At 39.5% G+C, this 27872-nt stretch overlaps 2 protein-coding genes across 3 annotated transcripts; both read left to right on the forward strand.

The window, feature by feature from the left end:
* The first annotated feature begins 842 nt into the window (after positions 1-842).
* Positions 843-18345, forward strand: LOC139611630 (caldesmon-like). Of its 2 annotated transcripts, XM_071466460.1 has the most exons (6): positions 843-2391; positions 5052-5193; positions 6508-6943; positions 9303-9545; positions 9698-9945; positions 12037-18345. In XM_071466460.1, exons 2-6 carry the CDS (start codon positions 5060-5062, stop codon positions 14156-14158), a joined length of 3183 nt encoding a protein of 1060 aa, XP_071322561.1. In that variant the 5' UTR covers positions 843-2391; positions 5052-5059; the 3' UTR covers positions 14159-18345. The 2 variants fall into 2 exon arrangements, with proteins under 2 accessions (XP_071322561.1, XP_071322560.1); XM_071466459.1 differs by lacking the exon at positions 843-2391 and having other exon boundaries at positions 4988-5193.
* A 15-nt stretch (positions 18346-18360) lies between these two features.
* tdgf1 (teratocarcinoma-derived growth factor 1) lies at positions 18361-26908 on the forward strand. Its single transcript, XM_071466461.1, has 6 exons — positions 18361-21829; positions 21980-22035; positions 22556-22744; positions 23766-23880; positions 24321-24430; positions 25884-26908. The coding sequence occupies exons 1-6, from the start codon at positions 21807-21809 to the stop codon at positions 25988-25990; spliced, it is 600 nt and encodes a 199-aa protein (XP_071322562.1). The 5' UTR covers positions 18361-21806; the 3' UTR covers positions 25991-26908.
* The last annotated feature ends 964 nt before the right edge of the window (positions 26909-27872 follow it).

Here is a 27872-nt window from a genome sequence, read left to right on the forward strand (position 1 = left end):
TAATTGGACAGTTTTGGTGATGTCACCCTGTATCATCAGCCTCAGAAGTACACATCAGGTAAAGACGGTTTATTCTGCACAGTCATACTGCGCTGCACTGACCCACGTGGCCTTATATATCATCTCTGTAGGTGGTGAAGAATTAGTCTATAAGCATTCTTAATCCAACCTATGGCTGGACTTCATCTGTCATGAATCATGATGAATGGCTAGAAATAGGATTTACGTGACATACACAAATCTAATATACATACAGTATGTACTTATATTGAATTTCCATATATGACATACATATATATATACACACACACACACACACATACTCACAAAAAAAAAGTCTGGCTGAATCATTGGATGGGAACTCCAGAGGTAAAAGTAGCACAGAATAGTAACAACAAACTTTGTTCAAGCTTCCCTTCCTTCTTATAAAACCCAAAAACGGTCCACACCTTGGATTTTTGTATCCCCGGTGCGTTGAAAATCTTCGGTCAGGCTGACGCTTTCGTTCTCCACCTCCTCCATTTTCCGAGCCATCCCTTGTTTATCACTCATGCTAATACCAGCTAGGCAGCTACGGCGTTTCACGGGCAGCCTCAGCTCTCGCGTTGTTTTAGAGACCTGGCGCGTGTGTAATGCTGCCAACCGATTCAAAGTCTCGCGATACCCGATCCATGACTCTATAACCGATTCATCTAGGAATTCATTGATAATTCGTATCGATTGAGGAGGCTGCTACCGATGCAGCCGTATCTCTCACTTGTTGAACCGAATATCCGGTCGCATCGGTTTATCTTTCACTCACAACCCTAATATATATATATATATATATATATATATATATATATATATATATATACAGTCTGTTCTATTCAAAATCAGCAAAGGGGAAAGAGAAGTAGCTGGTACATTAATATTGCAAAAGTTAAAGGAAGGAATATTTTAGCCCTCACTGTCTTCATGGTAACATCATGGGTAACATCCATGTGAATAAAAAACATTGCATGTAGAGGCAAAAATAGCAGTGCTAATAACAATCAGGAGATTAAATGCTATAGAAAATCACCCTTGTGATGAATGATTGAGTATTTATGTATTGTCCTAATAAGACTAATTGGTTACAGCCATCTTAGCAGCTCCGTGAGGCTGCACCTGCACACAGTGGTGATTTGAGTGAAATACTAACATACCTGTAATAGCTAACATTGCTAACATGTTTAGCACATATAATGTTTCCATGTGCACCTCATCAGGATACACTGTCTCTGTGTAAATTGTTCATTATTATGTCCAAAGTACATATTAAAAATGTATTTAAATATTTTATGATGACTCATCTGGAACTCAAGGGTGTACAAAAATATATCCAATCAAATGTGATTTAGGAAGGCCTGCTGCCCCGCCTATTATGTAATATTGCATTTGACTGTTAACTTGTGCTTTGCAGTGACAAGCAGACAGATCTGAAGACAAGGGTCACAAAGGCATGCAGAGAGATCCAATCAATTCTGAGGAATTCCCTTTAATTCGCTCTCACATATTCCATTGAACTTGGAAATATGTTGCATTTCAGAAAATAAAGATGCTCTAACTGCTGTTTCAGCATGACATATAGCAGAAAGTGTTTGACATGCATCTGATGGCGCAGACGTGCTTCTATTTTTACACTTGAGGTCTACTTTCCTGTGTTTTATGTGCGTAACTACAGTGATTGTGTAGAAAATGTAGTGACTTTTACTGCAGGGATCCTAGGCGCCTGCATCTCTGCACTGAGAAGTGCTTTACATTATCCACTGTGATTGGCTGTTTGCCAGGCAGTGAGAGAGTTGTCTGGAGGTGGAGCAGCATCTTGTCATGGTAATGTATGTCACTGCTGTGTTTCAGTCTGGTTAGCTCACTGCACTGGTTTCTGATTGGCTTAGACATGCTGTCCTGGTTGTTATTGTTGCTGCACCTGTTGAATAAAGATTGATTTCACCTCAGTGTTTTCATTCATTCCGTGTCACTTCTCTACATTTCCATGCTGCCGGCTGCTCCTCTCGTGTTTGGCATTGCTTCACATTGCCCGACACTAAATTTAGAGCTTCAGCTCTGGATCTGTTAACGTATGATGTAAAAATAGCAAAGAGGGAAACCTGCTCAGCACAGAGCAGTGCAACAGTGCCAGCTGGTAAACAGAACAAGTAGAGAAACAGAACGTAGACAGACACAAGCAAAGAGACAGAGAGATAGACGGAGAGAGACAGGTAGCCTACCTACTTCACTACCGTAAAGACTAGAGACAGACAGGCCCAGAGGCAGACAGACAGTGGTCACATTCTGTAGCATCGACACTTACTGGATACAGCAGAGGATGTAAACAATCGGCAGTGAGAAAAGACAGAAAGATATCAGGTAAGTCAGGACTGGTTTATTGATCTCTCTCAATGAATTGCACCTGAATTTGTAAATGGCTGAAATTTTTACAGTCCTAGTTTGGATTGAGTGTTTTAAAAGAGTCAATAGTATTCTCTTTAGTTTGAAGGAACAGAGTTAGCAGTCTTTGTGCTAAGCTATGGAAAGGCCAAAGACTCTGGAGGGGGCACTGCAATGTGCAAACAGGGTCAAGTGACTGTTGAAGGCAGCCCAGGACCATATGCACTGGTGGCATGTGATGTGTGTGAGAGCACCTGCACCTTCTGTTTTCTACAGTGTCTTGACACATCCTTGCAGGTAGCACATCTCAACGCTTCTCCCAACTCTCAGCTCAATGTTATCATGTTCATCCCTCAGATGAAAAAATGCTGGCTACTAATTCTTCTATCCTGTCCAGTGTGTCCTACAGGCATCAACCAAAAGATAAAATAACACAGCACGAGGGTGTGTGCTAAACTTTTTGGGGCTACTGACTGTAGCCTGGTTAGCTTGGCCACTTGTTCTGTGGCAAAGACAAAGCAACAGAAGGTATAGTCATGTTATCTTTTCTGCAACAGTAAAAAGTAAATGGCTGGATTATGATTACATGCAATGTTTTTTTTGAATGTATGAAGCACTACTTTTCTGAGTTCCACCAGGAGGTGGTTGAGGTGGATGGTAGGTGCACAAAGAACAGGACTGTGGCATGTGGCCCTTATCCTCTTCCATAAGCTTCAACATTTTCAATCCAGTTGCAGTTGTGTTTCCTTCAAAGCTTATTTTCTGTTGCAAATGAGTTTTATATAGAGTAAATGTAATTTGTAGTAGATAGGGTTGTGTTTCTGTAAGAAACACTTCAGATGATGGGTTCTGTTACTTGATCTTCAGCTGTTTCCATTAGGGATTCGTCTAATGTCTAATGGAGGACGCCTGAGCTAATCTTCTAATTTTAAGTTATCATCATTTGGATAAGTCAGCCTAATTTATGAACACAGAAACTGCTAAGTACCAGAGTCCACTGTCTAGACAGACAGGGATTAAAGTCTGTGACTGATTCTGTGGCTTGTTATCAGAAATTCTGTTATATTAACAATTTAAAGAGCAAAATGTTTAGTATAGTTCAACCAGTTAAATGCACAGTATGTGACCTCTGTTATTTCTCTGATAACTTAAGTTCCAGATATCAACCAAGGGTCTAGTCATTTTTAGACATTTCAGTGTAGACATAATAAGTTACATATTATACCTTTAACCATATATCATTTTCCAGTCCTCCATCAGGTTTTAGATTCATTTTCACTGGTTTCACTTCATCTCTCTGAAAATAGAGACTGAAACAGAGAAAGATAATCAGAGTTTTGTTTTCCTCTCATGACGGTACATTTGAATGGAGAAACCTTTTGGTGCATTCCAGGAGAATCTGACATTTATTTATTTCAAGCTTAGTTGATGAATAGTGTGTTTGCTTTAACTTGACAACAGAATTTCTGTGTGAATAAAATGTTGATGTTTTCTATATAACTGTAGTGAAGTGAAATCACAGTGCAGCAGGGTTTTCTCAGTGTTGTTGCTCCTTGACACAAGTTGCTTTGCAGTGTTTAATTATAGAGTGACGCCGATTGTCTTGTGTCACAGTTTGATAAGTCAGTCTTAAACTGAGAAGTGGACCAAAAGTTCATCTGTCTGTGTTGATGAATCACTTAAAGATATCTGACATCTCTACAGGTTGATTCTTATATTGTGGTAAAAGGAAATGAAGCCACTGATTGACCTTTAGGAGAATCAATACCTGTGGGGATGATTTACCTCACTGTTGACAACTTCAGAACAACAATGAGTGCACCCTTGGTTTTTTGAGCTCATTACAGAAGTGTATCCATGACAGAAGACTTGAGGGAGCACAAACCAAATTTTGAGCACAAGCTACTCAGTTTGCAAGTTAACATGGATTTATAAGAGCACAAATAGATTTGAGTGCACAACTCATTTCTAGGAATTATCATCCATGATTATTTTCCATGATATTACTCATTTGTCAGTTATTTAGAGTCAGATCATTTGCAATTTAAAGATGATACAGACACCAAAACCTGCTCTTTCTGCTGATCAATAAATTCCACTGTTCCAGCTTTTATTTTGAATGTAGAAGGAAGGGTCTCACAGCATGACCCTTCACTTCCTGGTCAAACTGAACAGGTGATGCTCTGCTCCCAGTCGGACTGCCCAAAGTGAGCGCAAGCAGAACTGATCATTACAGGTGTAAGAATCCCTGTTGCTCACTCAGTTACAAACCTTGCCTGCTCTCGAACGTTGACTTGCAGACTGAGTAGTGCTGAGAATTTGGTTTGTGCTCTCTCTAAGCTTTTGTTGTTGACACACATACATAGTTCCTGTGCTCGAGAAAGTTTTGACTATGAAAATCTGATCTGTTGATAAACAGCATCCTATGTGTTAAATGAAGCTTCTAAATTCACATTCTTCTCTTCTAGGTTTGCTTCTTGTTTGTTTTCCAACATCACTCAAGTATCTGATGTCCGGATATTCTTCATCAGCACTTGAACACACCACATACAACCACTGAGAAATTTAATGGACAATGGAGATATTGCACCAAGTGACATGTTACTGTTGTTTATTGCTTATTTTTGTGTGTCTCCTAGGCAACAAGATGTTGTCCAAAAAAGAAGAGCAGAGGTCATTCAGCAATGGGAAGCTGAGAGACCAATGGGAGAAGAGAGCTCAGAGCATTGCAGACCAATGCAAACAAGAGGCTGAATGGAAAGAAAAGAACTCAGTCAAAGTGTGAGAATAAATGATTTTATAACCATAAGGCAACAGTTCAAACAGTGAAGATAATTTTAGCATTGTACACATTTATCTTCTCATACAGTACAGACCATGGAAGTAGGCTACAGCTAAGCTGTGGCTATAGTCATCACAAAAACTAAAACTGAACTGGCTGAAAGGTTCTAGGGTTTTCCTGTCACTCATTCTTCCAATGGTTATTATGTGATTGCAAAGCCTGTTATTACAAGGAAGATCATTTGAGGGCAAGATAATCCCCAAACCATGTTTACCTTCCTGGCTAGCTAACACCACAGACCAGCTACCACTTGTTCAGGTTTGTTAGCAGTAGCATGACATGACTTTTCTACCTCCTTTGTAAACATTTTTGAGGGCACTTTATAGTGTATTAATTTCAGATTCAGAATTCAGACTGTCACCTAACATTTGTTTATTATCCTTTATTTAAAGTAGCAAGCTCAAAGATTTTCATTCATGAGTGCATTTTAAGCCACTATCTACTGTCAAATAAGGTGACACAATGGTGGTTGAGTCTGTCACCCACTGATGAAATGATATAGAATTTACAGTTTTATGAACTGACTTGCAAAAAAAACACAAGGAACACTTGTCACTAAACCAAGTTAGTGTGGTTCAAAAACAAACCTGCAATTAAACACGTGTCGTCTGGGTGTTGACAAAGATCATGACACAGGGATCTTCCAGAATGCTACTTTAAATTCCATTTAAACAATAAATGCTCCACAACAGCACTAAGTAGACTGCAATTCCAAACATCTAATAGTTTTTTTCACAGCAAACATTTAATTTGTCACAGTAGTGAAAGTACAGATGGAACTAAGCATGTCAGTGAGCGAGGCATCTAAATGGAATGGGGCCATCACAGCATTAGTTCCACCTGTGTCTATTATGATTCCGGCATCTCATAATTTTGTCTCGGCTTAGTTCAGACTTATCATTTACAGAAATCTATCTCATAATTTCATGATCTTTATCTCATAATTTTTAAGTGAAAATAGTAATAAACACAAGCGTACACAAGAATGTACAAGTAATGCATCTAAACCTCAGTGTGTAACACAAGAGCTATGGCCTTATGAAGCTGGTTTGACTCTTGAAATAATCGAGATAACCATTATTTGAGGACTTTTTATACAAGTGTCGGGCCAGACAATTTCAACCTGCCAACCCTTTGTTCTTGTGAAGATAAAACACACTTCTAATCACTTCTAATGCATTTCATTCACTATACATTATACTCATTCTAACAATGTAGTGATTGATTTTTGTTGTTTGTTTATGTATCTGCAGACTTTTCTCAAAGTGGAATTATCACTGGTCACTTGTTGCTCAAAGTCAAGTGTCTGACTTCAGGAAGGCGACCAGTGGCATAGATGAAGCAGAAAAAAACAAGCCGAAAATTAAATTCAAAATCGTCCCTCCTCCTCCCAAAGCCAAACCTGAGCCTCCGCCACCCCCACCCCCTGCCAGGAGGACAGCTTCTCCCAAACCTCGCAGGCTGAAACGCAAAGTAGAAGTCGATGTGTTTAGGCTGTGCTGGAAAGAGTCCTGGATGAGCCTGAAACCTCCAAAGTATCTTTTCCTGAGGGCCAAGGAGTCCAAAACCAGAATCCCAGGATTCACAACCATCGAGCTGACTAACAACAGGAAGTACAAACCACAGGTGTACCGATCAGAGGCTGAACTTACATCTCCTGCTAATGAATGGAGTCATTCATGGAAACAGGTACTGAGACTGACACACACCTACGTCTTCATATTAAAACATATTAAAACCTGTTTTCAGAGGGCTGCAGCCATGTTTTGGGCAAAATCCTGTGCAAGTCAGGGGGGATGTGTGTTGGCTTGATGAGATATGAGAGAAGCTGCGCTTCAAAAGAATGTGGACACACTAACATTGCAGCCATTGTGATAGTTGATTCCAACACTGCGGGTATAAATCTGACAGGAGAGCAGCCTGAACTCTTCAGGGACAACTTTCAACAAGATTTTGCAATCTTGCTGCAGGGATTTGCTCCCATTAAGCCACAATAGAATCATGTTAGTCTCTCATTTGGGGACAACTCCTCAGAGTCTATGGCGTGGCTAATGGACAAAATTTCCCTTCTCGCATCTCATCAGAACACACTGGAAAGGTTGTTGAGACAAGGGGTTGTTTGTCAACCCACAGCTCTCTGCACAATTAACATATTTTGGTTCAGGGGCAATCTCTCTGTCGATTTCTCTTGTTAAAAAACAATTCCACATCAAAAAGTACTTTTGTATGACTTCATCATTCTTTGTCATCATTCTCATTCAGAATAACAAGGGCTGTTTTTATTTGATGACAGAACAACTGAATTAAAGATTTATGATGGACTTAATGTAGAATTTAGGTTCAGCTAGAGGAAATTGTTACAAAGTACGTTTCATTTGAAAACTAAAGTTATCAAATATGATAGCTCATTACATAACAGTAATCCAACCAATCAGTGACATCTGTGAGTTAAGAGCCTCATAGCACAAAGGCTGAATAGATTAAGTAAAACAACAAAGATTTACCCAGAGCAACCTTAATTTAGGATTTAATAAAACCAAATGATTTCATTCATCTCTCTGACTTTACGGGAGTTAACTCGTTAGTCTCTTACCCCATTAGAAGAATGAGATACAAATAAATTTTGAAGGTCACAATAATACACAAGGAGGGGTTGCAGCCAAGAAGGATGGCTCATTTAGCTTATAAGGACCAGGGCTGTTGATATGTTTATTGACAGTGGAAGTTTGTGTGCAAGCCTCACCTGTACAATGGGTGGGATGTCAGTGCTTTGCAGGCATTTACAGACAAAACTCAGATCATGAAACTGAACTGTGGCCACATTACAAATATTTTGCTTTGTGGAGATTCTCTCCAGGGCCAGTCGCATTCCTCATAAAGTGGGTGGATGATAACAAGGCGATGCGATGTATGACAGAAGTATGGTCTCTGGGACTGGAATAGCACAGGCGGATCAGCTATTAGTGAGGTCGACCCCTGATATTAGGTGATAAGGTATGTCTCAGTACATCATTCAGTAGTAGCAAGGGGTTGACGTCAGGTCTCTGTCAAGTTCTTTCTCACCAAACTAGGAAGACCATTTCTTTATAAACTATTACCCCAAGGTTGGAAGCACACTGAAATATCACCATCCACTGTAGCATAATGGTTTTCCTTCACTGAAATTATGGGGCCTAGCATAAAGCAAGAACAACAGATCCAGATTCCACTGCACAAAAAACGTTGCAGTGCAACAATGCCTGCAGCAGGTTGTATTCTCCAGTGGTCTGGCAAACCCATATTCATCCACAATTTCAGCAGCTTATCATTTTTCATAACTTCGTTAGCATTCACCAGCTACAGCTAAAGCACTTACAGGTAACTGTGCACCATTAGATATCAGTCGAAGTTTGACTTTAGATTATACAAATATAATATGAAATGTTACAGCTGTTCCATGAAAACCATGTATCTCCAAAACATGAACTTTCCATGAGCTAAGAAAAACAGCCCTGTTTTCAGTGACAATGCATTTCTCAACTAACAGAATTAGCTTGAGAAGTAGGAGACCATAAAGGACCACTAAATCCTCCCTTTATGTGAAAAAGTCAAACTTGCTCAATTTGGAGATACAGCAACAATTTCTTTCCAAAAAAGGAAACTGCATCATGGGACAATAATTTCTCAGGCATATTTAATCTGCAGACAACTGACAATAACCAGTCTGAGCATCCGACAGATTCAATACTATACATGCAAAGTAATGGAAATATTATCTAGTGTAGAACTAGGACGTTAGTTGATCTTGAGTTTGAATTTTGAGTTTGGAAAATCTGAAAAGAAAAGCAGTAGCAGTAGTTGCAGTCAGAATGATGAAGGGTGTGTGTTGATGTTTGTGTGAAGAGAAGAGCTGCCTATCATCTGTTGTACAAACCACTGGAAAATAAATCTGTCTCCAACTCATTCATCCATGACCTCATCAGGCCACAGGAGAAGACAGAGAACTATGAGATAGCTACAAAGTAACAATTTGTAAAGCATCTTTTGTCGTCATTGTTCTTGTTTCCAGGTGAGGGGTCGGGGCTATTTGGAGCTCTCTGAGGAGGCACAATTCCAGTGGGAGATTTTGTTTGACAGGAAAATAGACGGCAAAGATAAGTTAGAAGAATATTCTCTTCCTGTCTGGGCCGGGACGTGGAAGATTATGAACTTTGCCTTCAGACAGCAGAAAAAGAACTGGGATTATATCTGGCCTGATTACCCACAAACCCTCAGTGACAAGTCTGATGAATTACAGCAACTAGAGGAGCAGGTGGGGGTACTTTCTTGTTGTTTTCTTATTTCATTTTATTTTTTCTGATACAAGCTGTATTTCCATTTAGAGGCCAGATGCTACATGGCCACTGAGTCAACCAGGAGTTTTTATGACTATGAGTAAAAATGTGTGTTGTGATCATCAAATAGGAGGAGCCTGCAGGTTGGGAGGAGTCATGGAAACTGTCTGGGGCAGAACTTGAAGCAAACGAGACCACAGATGACGAGACACTAACTGCAAGCTTCTTGAGCAGCGACACCTCAGGGATGATGTGGATAAATGATGTGTTCCTGCCTGATTGGAGTGACTCCTGGCTGCTTTCTGCAGCTCCTCCAGATGAAGACAAAGAACGTGAGAGGAACTGGAGGTCCTGCTGGGGATACAGGCAACAGATCAGGTAGACTGCAGAGTACTTCAGTGTACCATACCTAATGCTATACACAATACAATTACGCTGGTGATTTTTCTAATCCCATGAAAACATCAAAATCAACATATTAATCCAACTCTCATTACTTCTGAATCCCCTCTCCTTTCTTTGGCACTCAACCCGCAGGCCCCTACTGGAGCTGTACATCTCATAAACATATAGCTCATTCATTTCCTGGAACAGCTGGACACTGTTCACTGTTCACTGTAACTTTTATCAAATGTTACTCAAACAGGTGGAAATAGTGCATTTGTTGTTGATACTATTTTCTGTTAATTAATCCCTTTGGGGCTCCACTGAATACTTATAGCAGGATGTGGGACTCAGTTATAATAAACTACACTGTGTGTTCATGGTAATGAAGAAAATGTCACTCAGTCCAAGAGTGAGGGTCACTGGTGTGTTTTAATAGTTTCTGGACAACTCAGAGGAGTCAGATGAATCAGGGTGTGGATACACACACTTTACTTGTTAATAGGATATTGTTGGGTTTGGTCTTTTCATGGAATCTGTTGAGTACAAGAAAAACATTAGATTTCTTTTTTCAGGATCACTTTGTTATTTCTTGTAATTAGAGAGCAACACAAAAGTAACCAGGGATTGTTAATTAATGAATCATTAATGAATCATCCTATGACATAATAAACATCATTATTTGGCCATGTATGATGCTGCAGAGATGAACTGCATTAACTGTAATCCCTCTCCCTATCCTCTTATCACCAAACATTAGTATCACATTACTAATTTTGTATAATTTAATCTACAAAATGATTTGGCATTTTGTGTGAACATATTAAACCCTCTATGCCATCTTTTTTATTACAGTCACAGATGTTTCTCAGTATACTTCTGTACAATAACTGCATTGTTTTTATGAGGACTTTTTGGCGTTCATTTCTTATAAAATGTGTCATAAGACTACATTTGAAGTTTATGTTCATGTTTATGTGAATTAATGTTAATAACATGTTTATATTAACAATTATTCTCAAATTTAATTTAATGACATACAGTACATTAGTTGAAAGGAATAAATTCCATGACACAAATGTCCACTCCAGTACAGAACATTTGAATTACAGTGTTAAAGTGCTTAGTGGAGTTAGAAACAGGTAGATTAGACTTCAGAGGCTGGACTTAACTCTAACTTTAAAACCTAATGCTTTTAAAAACATAAACATATTTCAATAAGGATAAGGATCTCTTATAAGAAAAATTGAAAAATAAACCTGTCACTGCTCTCTGGTGGACAAACTACTGGTGGGCTGCACTACACTTGTATTGTTACAGACGGTATACTGTGACACTGATATATCTGTAATAAGCTTATATCAAATGTCATCACATTGTTTCTAACTGCCTCCAAAACAACTCGTAGACACATCACACGTCTGTGCCTCACAAATCACTGTTGATCTGACACCTCTGTGGTTAAGGTTTGACACAAAAACTACTTGGTTATGGAGAGAAAAGATCATGAATTGGGTTAAAATAAGAACATGGTTAAAGGTAGGGTTAAAAGAAACTTGTTTTCCCTGTATTGGCCTATAGGCGCTTAAATTGGTGCTTAACTAAGTAACATATTGTCATCATAGCATTTGTGACAACATAAAACTAAGTTGTAAAAATGTTTATTAACTGACACACAATTACACTTGGTCTGCATCAATTTTCTAGGTGAAATGAAACATGACAGTTGGCATCTCATATTTTCTTTCATTAATGATATATCCCAAGCAATGTCATACATCAATAATAGGTCGGTGTAGGGCGTACTACAGTTTAAAACCTCACAATATCCTACATCCCACTGGATGTTCAAAACAAAAACCAGTCAGCTCCCTCCAGCGATGCTTCATTTTACCATTTCACTGTCATATAGTGGGAATTTTTCCATTGAGAGAGATTAATGTCATTTGTTTTGACACATTCAAGGTCCCTCTGTCTTTAATGAAGGCTGTGAGATGTGTTTAAACAATGTGTGTGCTCAGATTTTTTACTGTTTATCAAACTCATCTGATCAAACTAAAACTCAAACTACAACTGTATCCACAGGTGGTGCAAGGCTTCACTGGAGTCCCATCATCAACACAGCGACATGATGATGAGGAGACGTAAAACCAGAAACCTCTTCCTCATGTCACAGTTGGACAACGAGAACACAGACAGCACAGAGTGGACGGAGGCCTGGAGGACTCCTAAAAGATGGATCCAACCAGAAGAGGATGAACTAGAGGAAGAAGAGGAGGAGATGAATGACACAGGGGAGGAGGAGGAGGAGGAGGAAGAGGAGGAGGAGGAAGAAGAGGAGGAGGAGGATGAAGGAGTAGATGAGGAGGAGGAGGAGGAGGAGGAGGAAGAATACAAAGACGTACACAAGGAAGAGAAGGATGAAGTACATGAGGAGAAGGTAGACAAAGATATTAACAATGAAGATGAAGAGGATGAAGGAGTAGAAGAGGAGGAGGAGGAGGAAGAGGAGGAGGATGAAGAGGTTAGTGAGAAGGACATGGAAATACATGAAGAGAAGGAGGAAGAAGAGGAGAGAGAGGAGGGCAAAGAAACTGATGAGGAGGAGAAAGACAAAAAAGTACATGAGGGCAAGGAGGAAGAGGAGGAAGAAATAAATGGTAAGGATGAAGACGATGTGCATAAGGAGGAGGGATGTAGGGATGAAGATGAGGAGGAAGAGGATGTAGAGGAAGAGAAGGACGCATCTGAAGAAGACAGGGACCAACAAGTACACAAGCAGGAGGAAGACAAAAACATGAACAAGAATGGTGAGGAGGATGAGGAAGAGGAGGAGGAGGAGGAGGAGGAGGAGGAGGACAGAGAAGCTGAGGTGGAGGAAGAGGATGAAGAAGTACAAGAGGAGAAGGAAAAAATTGCAAATGAAAAGGAAGAGGAGGAAGAGGAGGAGGAAGAGGAAGATGAGGAAAAAATAGCAAATGAGGAGGAAGAGGAGGAGGAGAAGGAGAAGGAGGATAAAATAGCAAATAAAAAGGAAGTGAGGGAGGAGAAGGAAAAGGAGGATGAGGAGGAAAAAATGGCAGATGAAAAGGAAGAGGAGGATGAGGAGGAGGATGAGGAGGAAAAAATAGAAAATGAAAAGGAAGAGGAGGATGAAGAAGACAAGGAGCTGAGGGATGAAGAAAATGAGGAAAAGAAAAAAGATGTAGACAAGGAGGGGGAGGACAAACAAGCAGATGAAGAGGAGGAGGGGGATGAAGAAGTAGATGAGGAAGATGAAGATAAAGAACTAGGCAAAGAGCAAGAAGAGAATGATAAAGAGGATAAGGATGAAGTACACAAGGAGGAGGAGGACAAAGAAGACAAACATAAGGAAGATGAGGAGGTGGAGGACAAAGAAACAGATGAAGGGGAGGAGGAGGAGGATGCAGAAGTAGATGAGAAGGAGGACAAAGAAGATGAGGTGAAAAATGAAGAGGATGAAAAGGATGAAGATGAAGATAATGAGGATGAGGAAGATGAGAAAGAGATAGAGGAGGAGGAAGAAGAAGAGGAAGAGTGTGCTGAAGAAGTGGATGAAGAGGAGGATGAAGAAGTCAATATGATAGACAAAGAGGAAGGACGCAAAAAAGAGGAGGACAACAATGAGGAGGATGATGAAGTTGAGGATAAGAAGAAGGAAAGTGATCACGTTGAGATAGCCAGCGCAGAGGACAAGATGGAGGACGACGACAAAGTAGCAGAAGAAAAAGAGGGAAAGAAGTTGTGTAAACGAGTCAAATGCAAACCCAACGTCCCGCTCCACCTGCAGTTCCATAAACTCAACACCTCCTTCTCCTCCTGGAAGCAGTCGTGGATGGTGGCAGTACCTCACAGAGCAGGAGATGAAAATGAAATTGAAGATGAGGAGAACGAAGCAGAGGAGGAGTGGCGGGCCTGGAGAGAGTCGTGGAGGATTTGTCGCTGGAAGAAACCGGATGAGGATGAGGTGATGTGTTTCTCCACCGAGCACCGGAGTCAGAGAGACATGGGGCTGATGCATGAAGAAGACGGTATGCCACAGAGTGAATGGACTCTCAGCTGGAAGATGACCAAGACAAAGGAAGAAAATACTGAAGAAGAAGACAAAGAAGAAGAAGAAGAAGAAGAAGAAGAAGAAGAAGAAGAAGGAAGGAGGAAGTTGAACTTTTTTGATTATGAGTTGTGAAGTTGGTGGAGGGGCTGGGTATCAAACCTCAGTACTGAGGTATTCAATGTATTAGAATGTGTCCATAGCAAAGAGTAGAAAATATCTAAACTATACCAATGTACCAAAGCAGACACTGACAGATTCAAACTCTTGCTCTTGATTTCAACCCAAATTTAGTATTTAAGGTTCTTGGGGAACCAAAGATTCATTATAACTTTAAAGTTATCCAACCATCCAACAAGCAGTTTGGAAGGAGTATAAAGCCTTCTGCAGAACCTCAGTAACAAAACAAAGGAAGGGCTGCTGCAGACAATGAGATTTTTGGAGATAGTGTGTCCATGCATCAACATGTCAACAGTCTGCAACACAGAATATCTTTTGGTCTGAGCAGCACAGCATCTCAGAGATTTTGAAAGGCTTGCAGGCTGCACATGGCTAAAGGTGTTGAGATCTTGGAATGTAGAAACACAGCTAAAAATGATCCAACAGATGAAGAAACATGATTGGTCAAATAATCAGGCCGGAGAGAAACAAATCCCCAGATGAGTCAAACATGTTTTGAAGAGGAAAAGGGGGATAATAATATAATTATAAATCAAACTCTCTGTTTGAAATATTTATCTTTATTTAAGTTTAGACTGACATCCTACTTCAGCTTTGATTAACAGAGCACATGGGTTTTTCTCGTTTTCTGTTTTGCACTAAATTGGAGGCTAATATCAGCTTATTTACAACTCTATGACTGTGTCTGACTGCTCGTGTGCATCACCTCACTGGCCCTGTTTTTAGTGATGTTGCTGCATTCTGAAACCTCAGCTATAGCTTTGGTGAGTACGGAAACATTAAGCCAAACAGCTTGAACTCCTCCCAAGCTTATGAGCTGGGAGTCCATTTTGTTGCTTTACCATTGTAGCTGATTCCCCTGACCTCTGGCACATTAAGCAAACAGTAAGCATGTTGAGGTAGTTAGAGTCTGGGAATAAGAAGCACTTGTTAGTGACATGATGCTGAAGATGAATGTGTCACAATATGTAGAAAGTGTAAAGTGAGAAAAGGTGAAGATGCAAAATCCAGAAATCAGTCTTAACAATTTTTATAATGATGAGCATTTTTACGGCATTGTTTAAATATGAAATAATTTACTTTTATTAAAGTTATGAACCATAAATGTATCAAACAAAATAGCCTGTGTTGTTTTTATGTGACAAACCTCTATTGTATTCAGCATTGGAGTACCAAGTAGCAACAAACATTTAACAATGATTAAAGATAGTTTGAGGGAATAGTTCAACACGTGGGCGTCTCCACCTGTTGTTTTGGTACATGCAGATGCAGCAGCAAGTGTAAAACGGCTGGTTGAAATGGCTCAAAGCTCAGAGGGTGTGGTGATGAACAGATACAGTCTCAGCCAGTCACATCAGTGACCTATCACAGTGACACGTGGTAACAACAGTTCAACAAATGGAAAGAAGCTGCTCCAGAATGGTTCACCATCAGAGCACACAGTAGCTCCAATCTGCAGCCAGTGGTAGATGGTATGGGGTGATGATAGAAGTCAACAATGAAATGTGTTCATGAGGTCTTTTACAAGACTATATTAATCAAAAACCACCAATCTCATCCCAGAAATATTCATATCAAATATTATATAATACTCATCATATAAATGTGACACAGCAGCATTTGCACTGTTATAACACATAAGACGCCATGTGTTGGAGCCATGGCTGAGTATTTCCACATTGGAACTGAAGTGAACCAATGACAGTCTCAACAGATTCAGACAGCCAGGGATTCATATGTCATAAAACTAAAGCCCCTTTTCCACTTGTCAAAAACCCTGCTAAGACCCGTTAACATCAGGTTTTTGTCATCAATGAAAAGGGGTCCAATCAGCATTCACACCAGATTGAAAGCTCAAAACATCTCATACAGAGGCTCAGACACTTTAACAGGCTTTTACCAGTTTTGCAGGGCTGCTAGCAGCTCACTCTTCCTCCATTGCTTCTGTGTGTGCTCTAAGTGCAGTGATGACATCACTCCTTGCAGCTGTGTGTGTCCTCTGTTTGAACAGAAAGAGAAACTCAACTGACAGTGGAAAAAGGGTATAAGGAACCAATGCTGTCAACTTGTGGGGATGGGGGAAGGGCTAAATAAACCTGAAACTTTGTCAGTACAGAGAGCCAGAGTTTGCATTAGTACAACCACTAACACCGTGTCAGCCAATGCTAGTCTCGTCTGTGTGGACTGTGGAGCCATTTCTGTGCATTGTTATGCAGTACCTCTCCTGACAGTAAGGGGTAGCAATATGCCAGCAATAAGCCGATAAGCGATATCCCATAAACCCTGATAAGATTAATGACAGGTTTGCTCAATTGAAACTACGTCGGCACAGCCTAATGTTCCACCACAGAAATAGAAAAGGAAAACTCCTTGACCCAGACAACAATAGGAGGGCAAAGATTGAGGGGCAGTGGGAAAGAAGGAATGGAGAAAAAGAGTGGACAGAATGAGGATGATTAATATGTTATTTAGCTTTTACATATGTATATGATGATGAGGGGAGTGAGAAAGAAAAGAGGAGAGAGGAGAGAAAAAAGAGAAAGCAGAAAGGAGTGAAGAACAGAAGAGTAAAGGAGAGTAGAGCTGCCAGAAACAGAAAAAATTAATAGGATATGCATTTCATCTTTTTTACATCTTAAGTTCATGACCAAACATCTTAATACTTTTCAGTTTTATCTTTTCCTCTTTCAGTGGATATGAGTCTGTCTTTTGGATCATAGAAGGAATAGTGATCATTGTGAACAGTGACTTCAACCAGCTGCTGTCTGAGTGAGTGAGTGAATTGTAAAGAGTGAAATTTCTACAGACATTTCAGCTGAGGCGGTGTTACTGTGATAACTTCTGATTTAATGCCTCATTGTTATTTATTTGAAATAAATCACAACTACTACTAACCTTTGCAGTAATCATACATTGCTGTAAAATTAAATTCTGTGCATGTGAACCATCAGAGTAGATGTGCTTCCAGCCCCAGTTTTAGATTTGAATTGAATCTCCTGCTTTACCCACATTAGATATTCATTTTGATGCCAAGTTAAACACATCAACTGGTTGGACAGTGTTAAGTTTACTCCAGGCATTTACTTTGCTCTAGCTGATATAATCACCAGACCAAGAGATGTTGTGCAGAAAGGAGACATGGATGAGATGTCTAATCTCAGTGCAGTCTGACAAATTTTCCACTAAAATACCAGCAACTCTTTTTGTGCTCCCTCATTTGAATGAACTTCCCACCTGTTTGCTTCTCTGCACCTTGTACCATGAAAATAGGGCCCAGTCACTTCATTCTTGTCAGATGACCAGCTTGATATTAAGCTTATGTCTGTGTCAGAGATGGAGCTGGAAACAGGATGTGGTTAGCCTAGCTTAGCATAAAGACTCTAAGCATAAGAAAAAAACACAAACTGACACTGTCTAATTTTCATTTGTTTGATCCATATATAAACAGAAATAAAAAATGCAGTTTGTGGATTAAGGTAGAGTTATGTGCTAGACCTAGTTCTTGACAAACAACCGCCAAGCATAGTGACTGTGTGCAGCTTTCAAAATCAGTGTCTTACATTACTTTAAGTTACATTACTAATGAGGGGCTAAAAACACATAGAAAATGCCAGCCATGCCACTTTCATCCTTTTATCCAATGCGGTTGGGAGGTTACACTACTGTTGCACCTGTTGTCACTTACCTTTCAACTGGACATTGTTAAAAAGGGTGACACAAGTCCTGTAGAGATGACTGATTAATTTTTGTCACATGACCAGTGGTGCACTTAATACATTTGCAAAAGTTAATATTTTTCCATCATTCCATTACACATGTGCCTGAAGAAACTGGAGCATTGCAATGAACGTGTGTTGCAACAGCGTCGCCTTTGGTTGCAAGTGTGCTTGGCGTGTGTCTCAACTGAAAATAATGAATTTTGCACACAAAAGACGCCTCATCTAAACAGCCCCTTGCTAAACAGCAAAAGTGATCTGTAATGTTACTTATTACTCACATTGTTCGATTTTATTAGAGGTTGTTGCTGACCATCAACAGCTGGTTTATCCCCAGTGACTGTGGTAAATGTTATTGAGGCAGATCTTGGGGACCAGTCTGTTAACTGAACACAATTACAGCCATCTGACATCAAGTTTCTGCTTTTAAGGAAGCATTTGTGATTTATGCAATCCCTTACACCAGTGAAAAAAGGCATCACATTACTGTAACGCATTACTAACACCTCACAGAAATAGAGGGCAGATAGACTGTTCCATAGCTTTGCGGATTAGTCTCATAAAATACAAGTTAATTAGGGGTGTTCATAGGGTTCTCCACACTAAATCTATCATCAAAGGTCATCTGAATGACATTTGAGAGCAATTAGTAAATAAAATCTAGGTTGGAAAACAGTGAGCTGAGTTTTATGCTTAATGTGTTTTGTCACCAGAAGGAGACACAGAGTCACTGAGTCCCTGTGGCTCACTCACTCCAGCCTGCAGCTTTGTGCTCTGATGTCTTCAGTGCTTATTCCTGAAACACTGAATATTTTATATGTCTCCCTCCTGTGGAACAGATAGACTGACAGTGTCTGGCGTAATGAAGAAACATTAAACACAAAGGACTCTGATATTTTTAATTTTGGACAACAGTGGACTTGGAGGCAAACACTATAGCTTTTATCTTCACAGACAATATAGACCTACAGTACAGTGCCTGTTGGCAGGATTAACAGAGAGTGAAAACATAACCAGACTTATCCTTAAGAGTTGCTTATTGTACCATTTTATTAAGTTTTTTTTTAAATCTTTATTTTCCTCAAATATGAACGAAATGTCAAAATAATAAAATAGGATAGATAGATAGATAGATAGATAGATAGATAGATAGATAGATAGATAGATAAATCTTCTCACTGGAAAGTCTCCCATAAGGAATCCAAAACGGATATACACGCTGAGTAATTTAGAAATAATTTTAACTTGGAGATTGTTCATGTTGTTGTCAGGGAAAGAAATAAACAAATTATACTTTCAAAAAGTGATCAGCACAAAATCTCAAAATCCCAGCAATTTATGATAAGAAACAATTTAAAGGCAATTCTACCAAATACCAACGAAGTGTCTGTAACTGTCTGATTTCTAAGAATGGGATGAAAGAAATAAGAGCTGAAATGATTCTTTCTCCATTTTAGTCTGACATTTCACATGTATACTGACTGACCTGAGACAGGGAATGTGTAGTGTATATAAACTTCCACCTGTATTTCTGTTGGTGGAGACATTATGGGACATAATCATATTTGGTTTTCATTCCATTGATCTCTCTTACTGTAAGGTCCATTAAAAGGTTCCATCTTGGGGCAGCCCAGTAGTCAAGTGGTTAGGATGCTCTTAGCTCTTTTCAGTGCCAGTCAAGAGACAGAATTTCAGTTGGTGTCTTTGCATCATCATGTAATGATAAGGTTCTGGTTCCTCTTCCCCTCTGAGTTTTGCAGCAACCTGTGAGTCTTCACTTGCAGATTTCCTGTTGTGTTCAGATCAGGATTTCCCTCCTGCTGCTGACTCTCCTGCTGTGTATTAGCATGAGACCAGACTCCATTGTGATGTTGCACAGATGATAAAATACTCATTTCCACCTCTGACTGCCTGTGTGTGGTCAAAGCAGAGACAGATTGACCGAGCTGGGTATGCATGGGAGGGGTTTAGTCCTTAGGGTAAACTAAGTAACAACATACAGATAAACCAAAACCGGAATGTATAGATTCAAAAACTGAATGAAATGATTATTTTTATGTATCTTGATGTCACACGGCTGTCAGCACATTTACATTTAATACCAAGCAACCAGCAGCACCAGATGACTCATCTATCTATACATTTCTCCATATTCAATGACTTTTACGTGACATTTTTTTTATTTTTACTACATTTCAATTTTATTAGAAATAAAATGGAAAACACAACAGTCAATGTTAGAAAACAAGGAAATAAAAAGAAAAAATAGACAAAAAGTGCATACCTTTTTGAATTATGGGCTTTTTAGTGTTTATTGAAAAACTGACACCTTATTAATAAACTCTTGTCATCATTACAAACAGAGCTACTTATTGTCCTGAAAAAAAAACAACAGCAAAAAACAAAACAAAACAAAAAACAAAAACTGACAGGGTGAGAATTGGTGTCTCGCTGTTTGGATGTGTTCTGTGTTTGGAAAAAAATAACCTACAATTGGTGACTGAGAAAATCTTTTCTTGCATGAAGAACTGTGACTTGAACTTTTCAAATCTTTACTTAATTAAGTCAAATACATTTTATTTGAAGGAGCAGTTCTATCAAGGAAATAAGTGCTTATAAATTCAACACAGCTACAATTACAAAGTTCTTTCCAGGATAAATCCTATAATAAATAAATAAAGTAACTAATTTATAAGTGTAAAGTGCTGTCATTTTATCTTTCAGCATAAAAGTCTGAATCCACTTTCAAAGTCCTTGTTGACCATCCTGAACAAATAGCTCTGCCAATAAGAAATTCAGTGTTTTTTGTTGTTGTTGTTTTGGAAATGGGCGGGAAGCCCTCCTTTTCACATTTCACCAATTCTACTGTTTGCTATGAAAAGCTCTGTGATGGAAGTTGACATGAACTGGATGTTTACTGGAGAACTTGAACTGAAATAAAGTTCTTCTCAACGCCCACAGAGAGAGGCGCATGTTTGCCTAAAGGTGGATTTCCTGTAGCAGAGTGTTCATTAACATGTGAAGGCGGGACTGGATGGGCAAGTGAGGTTAACGTACATGTTTATGAAGAGAGGGGGTCAATGAGAGAGACAGAGAGGGTGGGGGGTGAGAAAAGGTGGAGGAGGAGAGGAGCAGATTTCATTCCACTTTCCGTCTTTGTATTGAGTTTGCTTCACTTGGCAATAGAATTTCACTCACGTAACACAAACATATCATCACATATACATTTGGTAATTTAGATTTATTTCAAGATAAGCTACAAGACATGAAAATTGTCTTACTTCTCAAGAATGAACCAGTTTTAAAAAGCCTGCTGGATTATCTGAAAAATAATTGATGCTGTGGAGACTCATGTTTTATCGTGGGAAGTGAATAGCCTATATTTTTTTATTGCACACATTGTAATTTTTTGTAATTTGCAAAAATTGCCAAACCTGACAGTTTTAGACAGTTTCCAGTGTTGATTCCATCCACACATTTGAGACTGACGGAAACACTGAGCGATCGAGAGTGGGCGGGGTTTCCGGAGCCTCTCTCCCTGCATGAGAGTCGCCTGGAGGAGAGAGACGGCTCAGGTCAGCGGGAGACAGCGGGGAGGGCTCACTACTGCATGGGAATTGTGTTTCTCACATCTCCCTGTAACGAAGGAGAAGTTGTATTTTTCTGGCCTTTCTAGGCTTTGATTATTGTTTTTTAACCTGGTGGTAGTGGAAGAAAATAACTTAAACTTCATCCTTTTATTCCGCTGTTTGTCGCCTTCGTCCAGTGTGCTGAGCTCTGTTAACTTTTGCCACAGTGGTATTGTCACATTGTTCATTTCCACTGTGAGTGGGGACTGGAGACAGGTCCACTGAGTGTTGTGGATTTTTTCGTTTCTCTCCGGTAAAATGAGTTGGGCGCAGCTGCTCAGGTGAGTCTGCAAACACGGAACATCCGAGAAATGACGCAGAAATCTGCAGACGGTGTCGGTCTGAAGTGAATATTTTCTAAACGAACTTTTGTTCGTTTTTTTTCAACTTGTACTTTTCCTGTGAATGAAGTTTAGTTTTGTTGTTTACAGGAGTGTATTCTGTGCAGTCATGTGTCTCCGATGTGCTCCTGCTCTGCCGGCCTCAGGTCAGTTTATTCAAACGTCTCTCTCATGTGTTCTCACTTTGTGTCGTGTGTGTGTGTGTGTGTGTGTGTGTGTCATATTTTTCTGATGAGGACAGAGAAGTCTGCTGAAACACAAAGCGTGTCTCTAGCAGAACTTCGAAATGAAAGAAAAGAAAAACTTAAATGGTAAAATATACTTGAATTGACATTTTCATTACAGTTCTGGGTGTATGTGAGTATTTCCAGCATCATTTGACCCTGTAGGCCTGCGGTTCAGTTTTAGTGAGACATGATGTCTGCATTGGGAACTATGTAACCATCAGTATTTGTTGCTGGGTTTGAACCCATGATTTAATTTCTTTAAATATCTGATGTATAAAATTACAGAAAACAGACTACTTGTATAACAAAATCTGAAAGGACGTTGGCATTATTTTTTGCATGTTTTAGAAAATATTTTTAATTTTTGCTGCATGTTGTGTTTTTTATTTCTTACAAACAAATATGTGAAATTGAAAATTGTATGCATTTTGATTTTCAGGTTGTGAGGGAGATGAGTGCAACAGAGGGTCGCCCTCTACTTCATCTTCTCCTCCTTCTTCAGTGGTGAAATCCCAGCAGCCTTCTCAGGACTTCCTGGGTCAGTTTACCCAGGTGAGCTCACCAAATAGCGGGGACCGTAAACACCGCGACGCCAGTGCTGTCCTGCCCTTCATTGGCCTCACAGGCAGTAAGTTCACACTTTACTTACTGTATGTTCAGATGGAGGTGACGAACCTCAGAAACCAACAGAGACAACAATGTCTCACTTTACCCAAAACACTGCAGGGAAGCTGCTTCATCACTCAGGTTCCTGCCTGTGACCGAGCCCACAGACAGAAAGAAAGTTCAAATTTCAAAAAAGTGATTCTGAAACATTTCTCTTCACTTTTTTCTCTTATTTTAAGAATATTGGATGAAATTTAAGGACTAAATTACACCATCACATAGACAGAGGAATGGAATAGATAGAACACTTTATAATCAATGAAAACTGCGACATAAAATGGTTTAGATTAAAAAAATGAAATATGGAAATGAAGGTTTTGAAAAATGAAATGTAAATTTATCAGAATTTCTTTTCTTAATTATCAAATGTTTACCTCAAAGAGTTTTGTGTGAATCTTGTCTTCAGGTTTCTGACTGTGAGGGGAAAAAAAAGTTTCAGGTTGTCGTCAGTTCAGTTTTAGTGTTTTTTCGTTATTTTCAGATGTTTGTTCTCACTCTCAGTGTTTGTCTGCTGATGTGAAGCAGAGGATGGCAGGAATGTGCTGCCAGATGGAGAGTCTGGTTTATCTCACAGATACAGGGAGACAGAGGCTTAATCTAAGGTCTGAAGGTCTGGCTGTGGCCTTCAGATTCTCTCACAGGGACTTACAATCAGCCTTTATTCAAACACTCATTTTTGAACTACATTTCACCAGAAACTGCTTTCAGCTGCGCTACGATCATCCTCACTCAGATATTCATTTTTACAGTAATGTGCACTAAATGTTTCATTGCTGGGGAACTGACTGTCACACAGATGTGGGTTCAATAATCACTGTTCCTGTCCTTCCACAGTCTAATTACTCCTAACTCGGTTTCATAATGAACCAAAAACATTTTACTAAAACCTTATTTCACTGTGGAGCTGTGCGCGCTCTGAAACAGATGTGTTTCAAGTGTCAACTGGTTGCAGCTCTGATGTCTGTCTTCGGCTTTTCTTGTAGGTGCTGAGCAGAGTCGCAGTTGCTGTAAGAATGGAGGAACATGCATCCTGGGCAGCTTCTGTGCCTGTCCTCCGTTCTTCACTGGAAGAAGCTGCGAGTATGACCAACGCATCAGGTAAACTGCAAGAAAACAATACAGAAGCACTTTGCTGTTCATTGGTCGACAAAAACGTCCAGTTTGTAAAGTGGCTGCTGAAATCAAAGGTGTCATTTCCATCAAATCCCTGAATCAGAGCAGCTTACTCTTATCTTCACCTTATTTAGGCCATTTCTATATCAAAAGCAGTCCTCCTGAGTGTTGTCTGTTTCCATGGTTACAGTGCTAACAGGATCTACCTGTAATGATTTAACAAAAAATGTTAGAAAACTGGGCCATTTGACATCACCCAAAGCATGATGGGAACCAAAATGTTACTTCGCCATAGTTCTTATGTCCTTGGAACATGACAAAAATGCAGCTGTAATGTGGTCACCAGGGACAGGAGGGAGGAAATTTATTGATCACTGCTTCGAACTTGTAGGTTTGTAATTTGCATCTTTTCCATCTCTGTGCAGGAGGTGTGGTTTGATTCCTCATGGTGAGTGGGTTCAGAAAGGATGCTCCTACTGTCGCTGTGGCTACGGCGTCCTGCACTGCTTCCCCCACGTCTTCCATAAAGACTGTGGTAAGACACATTTTGCACACACCAGACGCATTCACTTCAATTCAATTCAATTTTATTTGTATAGCACCAAATCATATTATACATTATCTCAAGGCACTTTACTGGGTCAGGTAGAGACCTTACTTTATGATAGAGAGAAACCCAACAGTTCCCACAAAGAGTATCACTTGGCGACAGGGGTAAGGAAAAACTCCTTTTAACAGGAAGAAACCTCCAACAGAACTGGGCTCAGGGTGGGGGGGGTTCTGCCTCGACCAGTTGGTTCTAAGAGGAGAACGAGGGGGTGGGGTGGGGTGGGAGAGAGAGAGAGAGAGAGAGAGAGAGAGAGAGAGAGAGAGAGAGAGAGAGAGAGAGAGAGAGAGAGAGAGAGAGAGAGAGATGCATAGGTTAATGGTGTTATCAAACTCACTGCAGAGAGACAATCCATCACAATCAATGATTGGGACCAGTTAGATTTTTGTTTTTATGGAGTTAACAAGTTGTCAGCAGGGTCCTCTGACAATTAAGTGTTTCCATTAGAGTTGGTATTTTTTCATGTGTTCATTCACCAGCTGAGGTGGGGGTAGAGAGATGAGGGTACAATAGAAGTCAGCTTCATTCAACCAAGGTGTAGACGAGCTGTTGATACCTGACAGTCGTGCAGACGTTTGTTCAAAAACCGTGTCCTTTCATCCTTAAAACAAAAGCTTCCACCCAGGTGTGAACGCAGCTCCGAAGAACCACCACAACCACCACCCCCACCTATTCATTTGCAATTCAAGGATTTTATTCGAAAATGCAAAGCATTGTCAGAACCATTAACTCCTGCACAAACACCCTGCAGCAAAGACAGTACTATCACATTAACACATTTAAATGTAAAGCTACATTTTTTTTTTCTATTTCAGCTGTCTGGCCACATTAATCTGCCATTTTAATATATACACACACACAGGGTTTTACCTGAACAGCCCCCTGACTGAGTGAATATTGAAAAATGTCAGTTTGCCCTTTTAATAACCTTAGAAGCAGCATCAAATGCCTAGGGGCCTTTTCTGCTGCAGTATCCCTATGATTGGTTGTGTGTGACGACAATAATAATAATAATAATAATAATACAGTACACAATCCATTACTTGAGCCAAGTGTAATGAAGTTTGGCTGTTGTAAGGCAGACAACCACAGAGCGGGATTTTCAGAGAAAATAAAGATAAAATGGAGCTTTGAAGTGCCACAGCAGCAAAAAGTCAAAGAACATTGTATGGATAAATAACTTTAACCTAGTAATGCTATATTCAGTGAACATTATGAGGCACAGAACACAAATATAAGGTATTAAATCGTGAATGCAAAGTGTATTAATACACAAAATATTAAAAATCAGTATCCAACAAAATGAAGGCGTTTGATGGTTATTCACTGAATTATGAATCCAGTTCTTCACTGTAATCCTTTCTCTGTCTTTGCTTTCCAGATGACTCAGAGGAGGTGCATTGGTATCGCTCATCAGCTGTCAGGACAGTTCAGAACAAGAGCTTTCTGTACGTAATGCTGCTTCTTCCTCTGCTCCTCATCCTATGATGGTTAAAAAACAGCTGCTGGACAGAAACATCAGGATTTATTACACTGAGAGGACATATGCTACTTTCAGCTCCCTTGAAAATGGATTTTCTGGATTTTAAACTCTGCAGTTAGACTGTGTTGTGACTTATGGGGACCGTCTGAGATGTTTGGTTTTATTGGGACATACAAGAGGTCTTCTGCACAAAACTCAGCTTTCCATAGCTGCATCCTGTTTCAGGCTCCAACGCAACAAAATGGACTGAGGACTTCATTTGTTTAAACCTTTTCCAGGACTCAGTAAATTCAAATTTAGCTGGTGAATTTTAACTCCAGTTTTCCCAGTACATTTCCTTTTGTGTCAAGAAATTGGTGTAAATACCTTGTAAATACTGTACTGCAGATTTTCGATGCAGCACTGAATGACTTGTTAAAACAGATAATAAAGTGTTGATTTTAATAAAACCCAGACCCAAAGTAAAAGTGATCACAGCTTAGTATTTATCTGTTTCTCCCAATTTAAAACTCAGCTTTGCACATAGATTTCTGCTCGGTCTCTTTTAAAACCTCTAGGGTGTTGAACAGTGAACAAAGCAGTGAAATTCTTCTTGTCCAAACTCTGAGTGTGTGACATTGTTTCTAAAAATGTTTCCTTCCAGTGGAAGGTCATCTGTGTGTCTGTGATGTCTCGAAGGACACGTTGTGTGTGAAGGAACTTGTACATAAGATTTTTATGAAAAATATGTTTTTTGTAATTATAGGATTTGGAACAGAATATCAGCTTGTTTTTTTTCTTTGTAGAAGGAGATGCGCATTTTATTCTTTTTAACTTTGCATTTTCTGTCTGTTTGCACAAACTGAGGTGATGTGACATGTTGTCCTTTAAATATAAACATGTGTACATTGTGTTTATTAAAGATTTATTGTTCTGTTGCACGAGTTTTGTGTTTGAGTTGTCTCTGTGGACAAACGCATGAAATAAATATGACACTGAAAGTAACGCTGAAGTAAACCACTGTGTAGGAAAAAACTCCACACTTACATTAGCAAATAATGTTTCCAAAGAAATATTATAAACAATTTTTTTTAAATTCTCAAACATTCTTTACAGTCTTTAAAACCGTTCTCTCTCTCTCTCTCTCTGTTATTTGTTGGTATTTTCAGAGGGAGCTGTTCTCTCTGTCTCTTATCTCCAGGGTTTACTGAGGAGATTTGAATTGATAATCAGCTGCTGTCTTATCTTAAACAAACACTTCAGCTGTTGATCTGTGGTCTGTCAGCCTGCCAGCTGAAACGGCTCTGTTGTAAAATTAACAGGCAAAATACAAAATAAAATAATAGAATAAAGTTGATAATTGTGGTTTATTAGAACTTCTCATCTGATGTTTGTCCTTTTATCCATGTGTTTTCTATCAGTGGTAATGACACAGTAGTGTTGAATCAAGGAACATGGGGTGTCTCTAAAAAGCTCAGGAAAGGAGCACCTGATCAGACGAGTTGAAGCATGCGACAAACTTTGAGAAATCACATTCAAGTTGTAATAAACTGAAAATTTCCTTTGCTACAAAAAGTTATGTTGTTTAGTCTGGTGGTTCCCAACCTAGGGATCAGACCCCTCCACCAATTTCACCAAAATTTAGACTTTTGTGAAATACTGGATAATTTGACGTCCTTGAGATTCAACCGGTTATTACAATGAAATGTGAGAAGTTTAGAGGAAAATGTCTCTTTGGCAAAAATGACAACAACTTGTAGACATCTCAGACGTGACAGGCTATTTAAATGTGGGCGTTACAAGCCAATAAGACTGGGAACCACCACTCTTCAATATGTTACATTTTAGTTCATCTTATGTGTGTTTTTTTGTTTGTTTGTTTGTTTTTTGTTGTTTTGTTGTTGTTTT

The sequence above is a fragment of the Trachinotus anak genome, unplaced genomic scaffold, assembly GCF_046630095.1.
Source record: "Trachinotus anak isolate AG129_WGS33_773 ecotype Australia unplaced genomic scaffold, CSIRO_AGI_Tana_v1 ptg000028l, whole genome shotgun sequence".
NCBI lineage: Eukaryota > Metazoa > Chordata > Actinopteri > Carangiformes > Carangidae > Trachinotus > Trachinotus anak.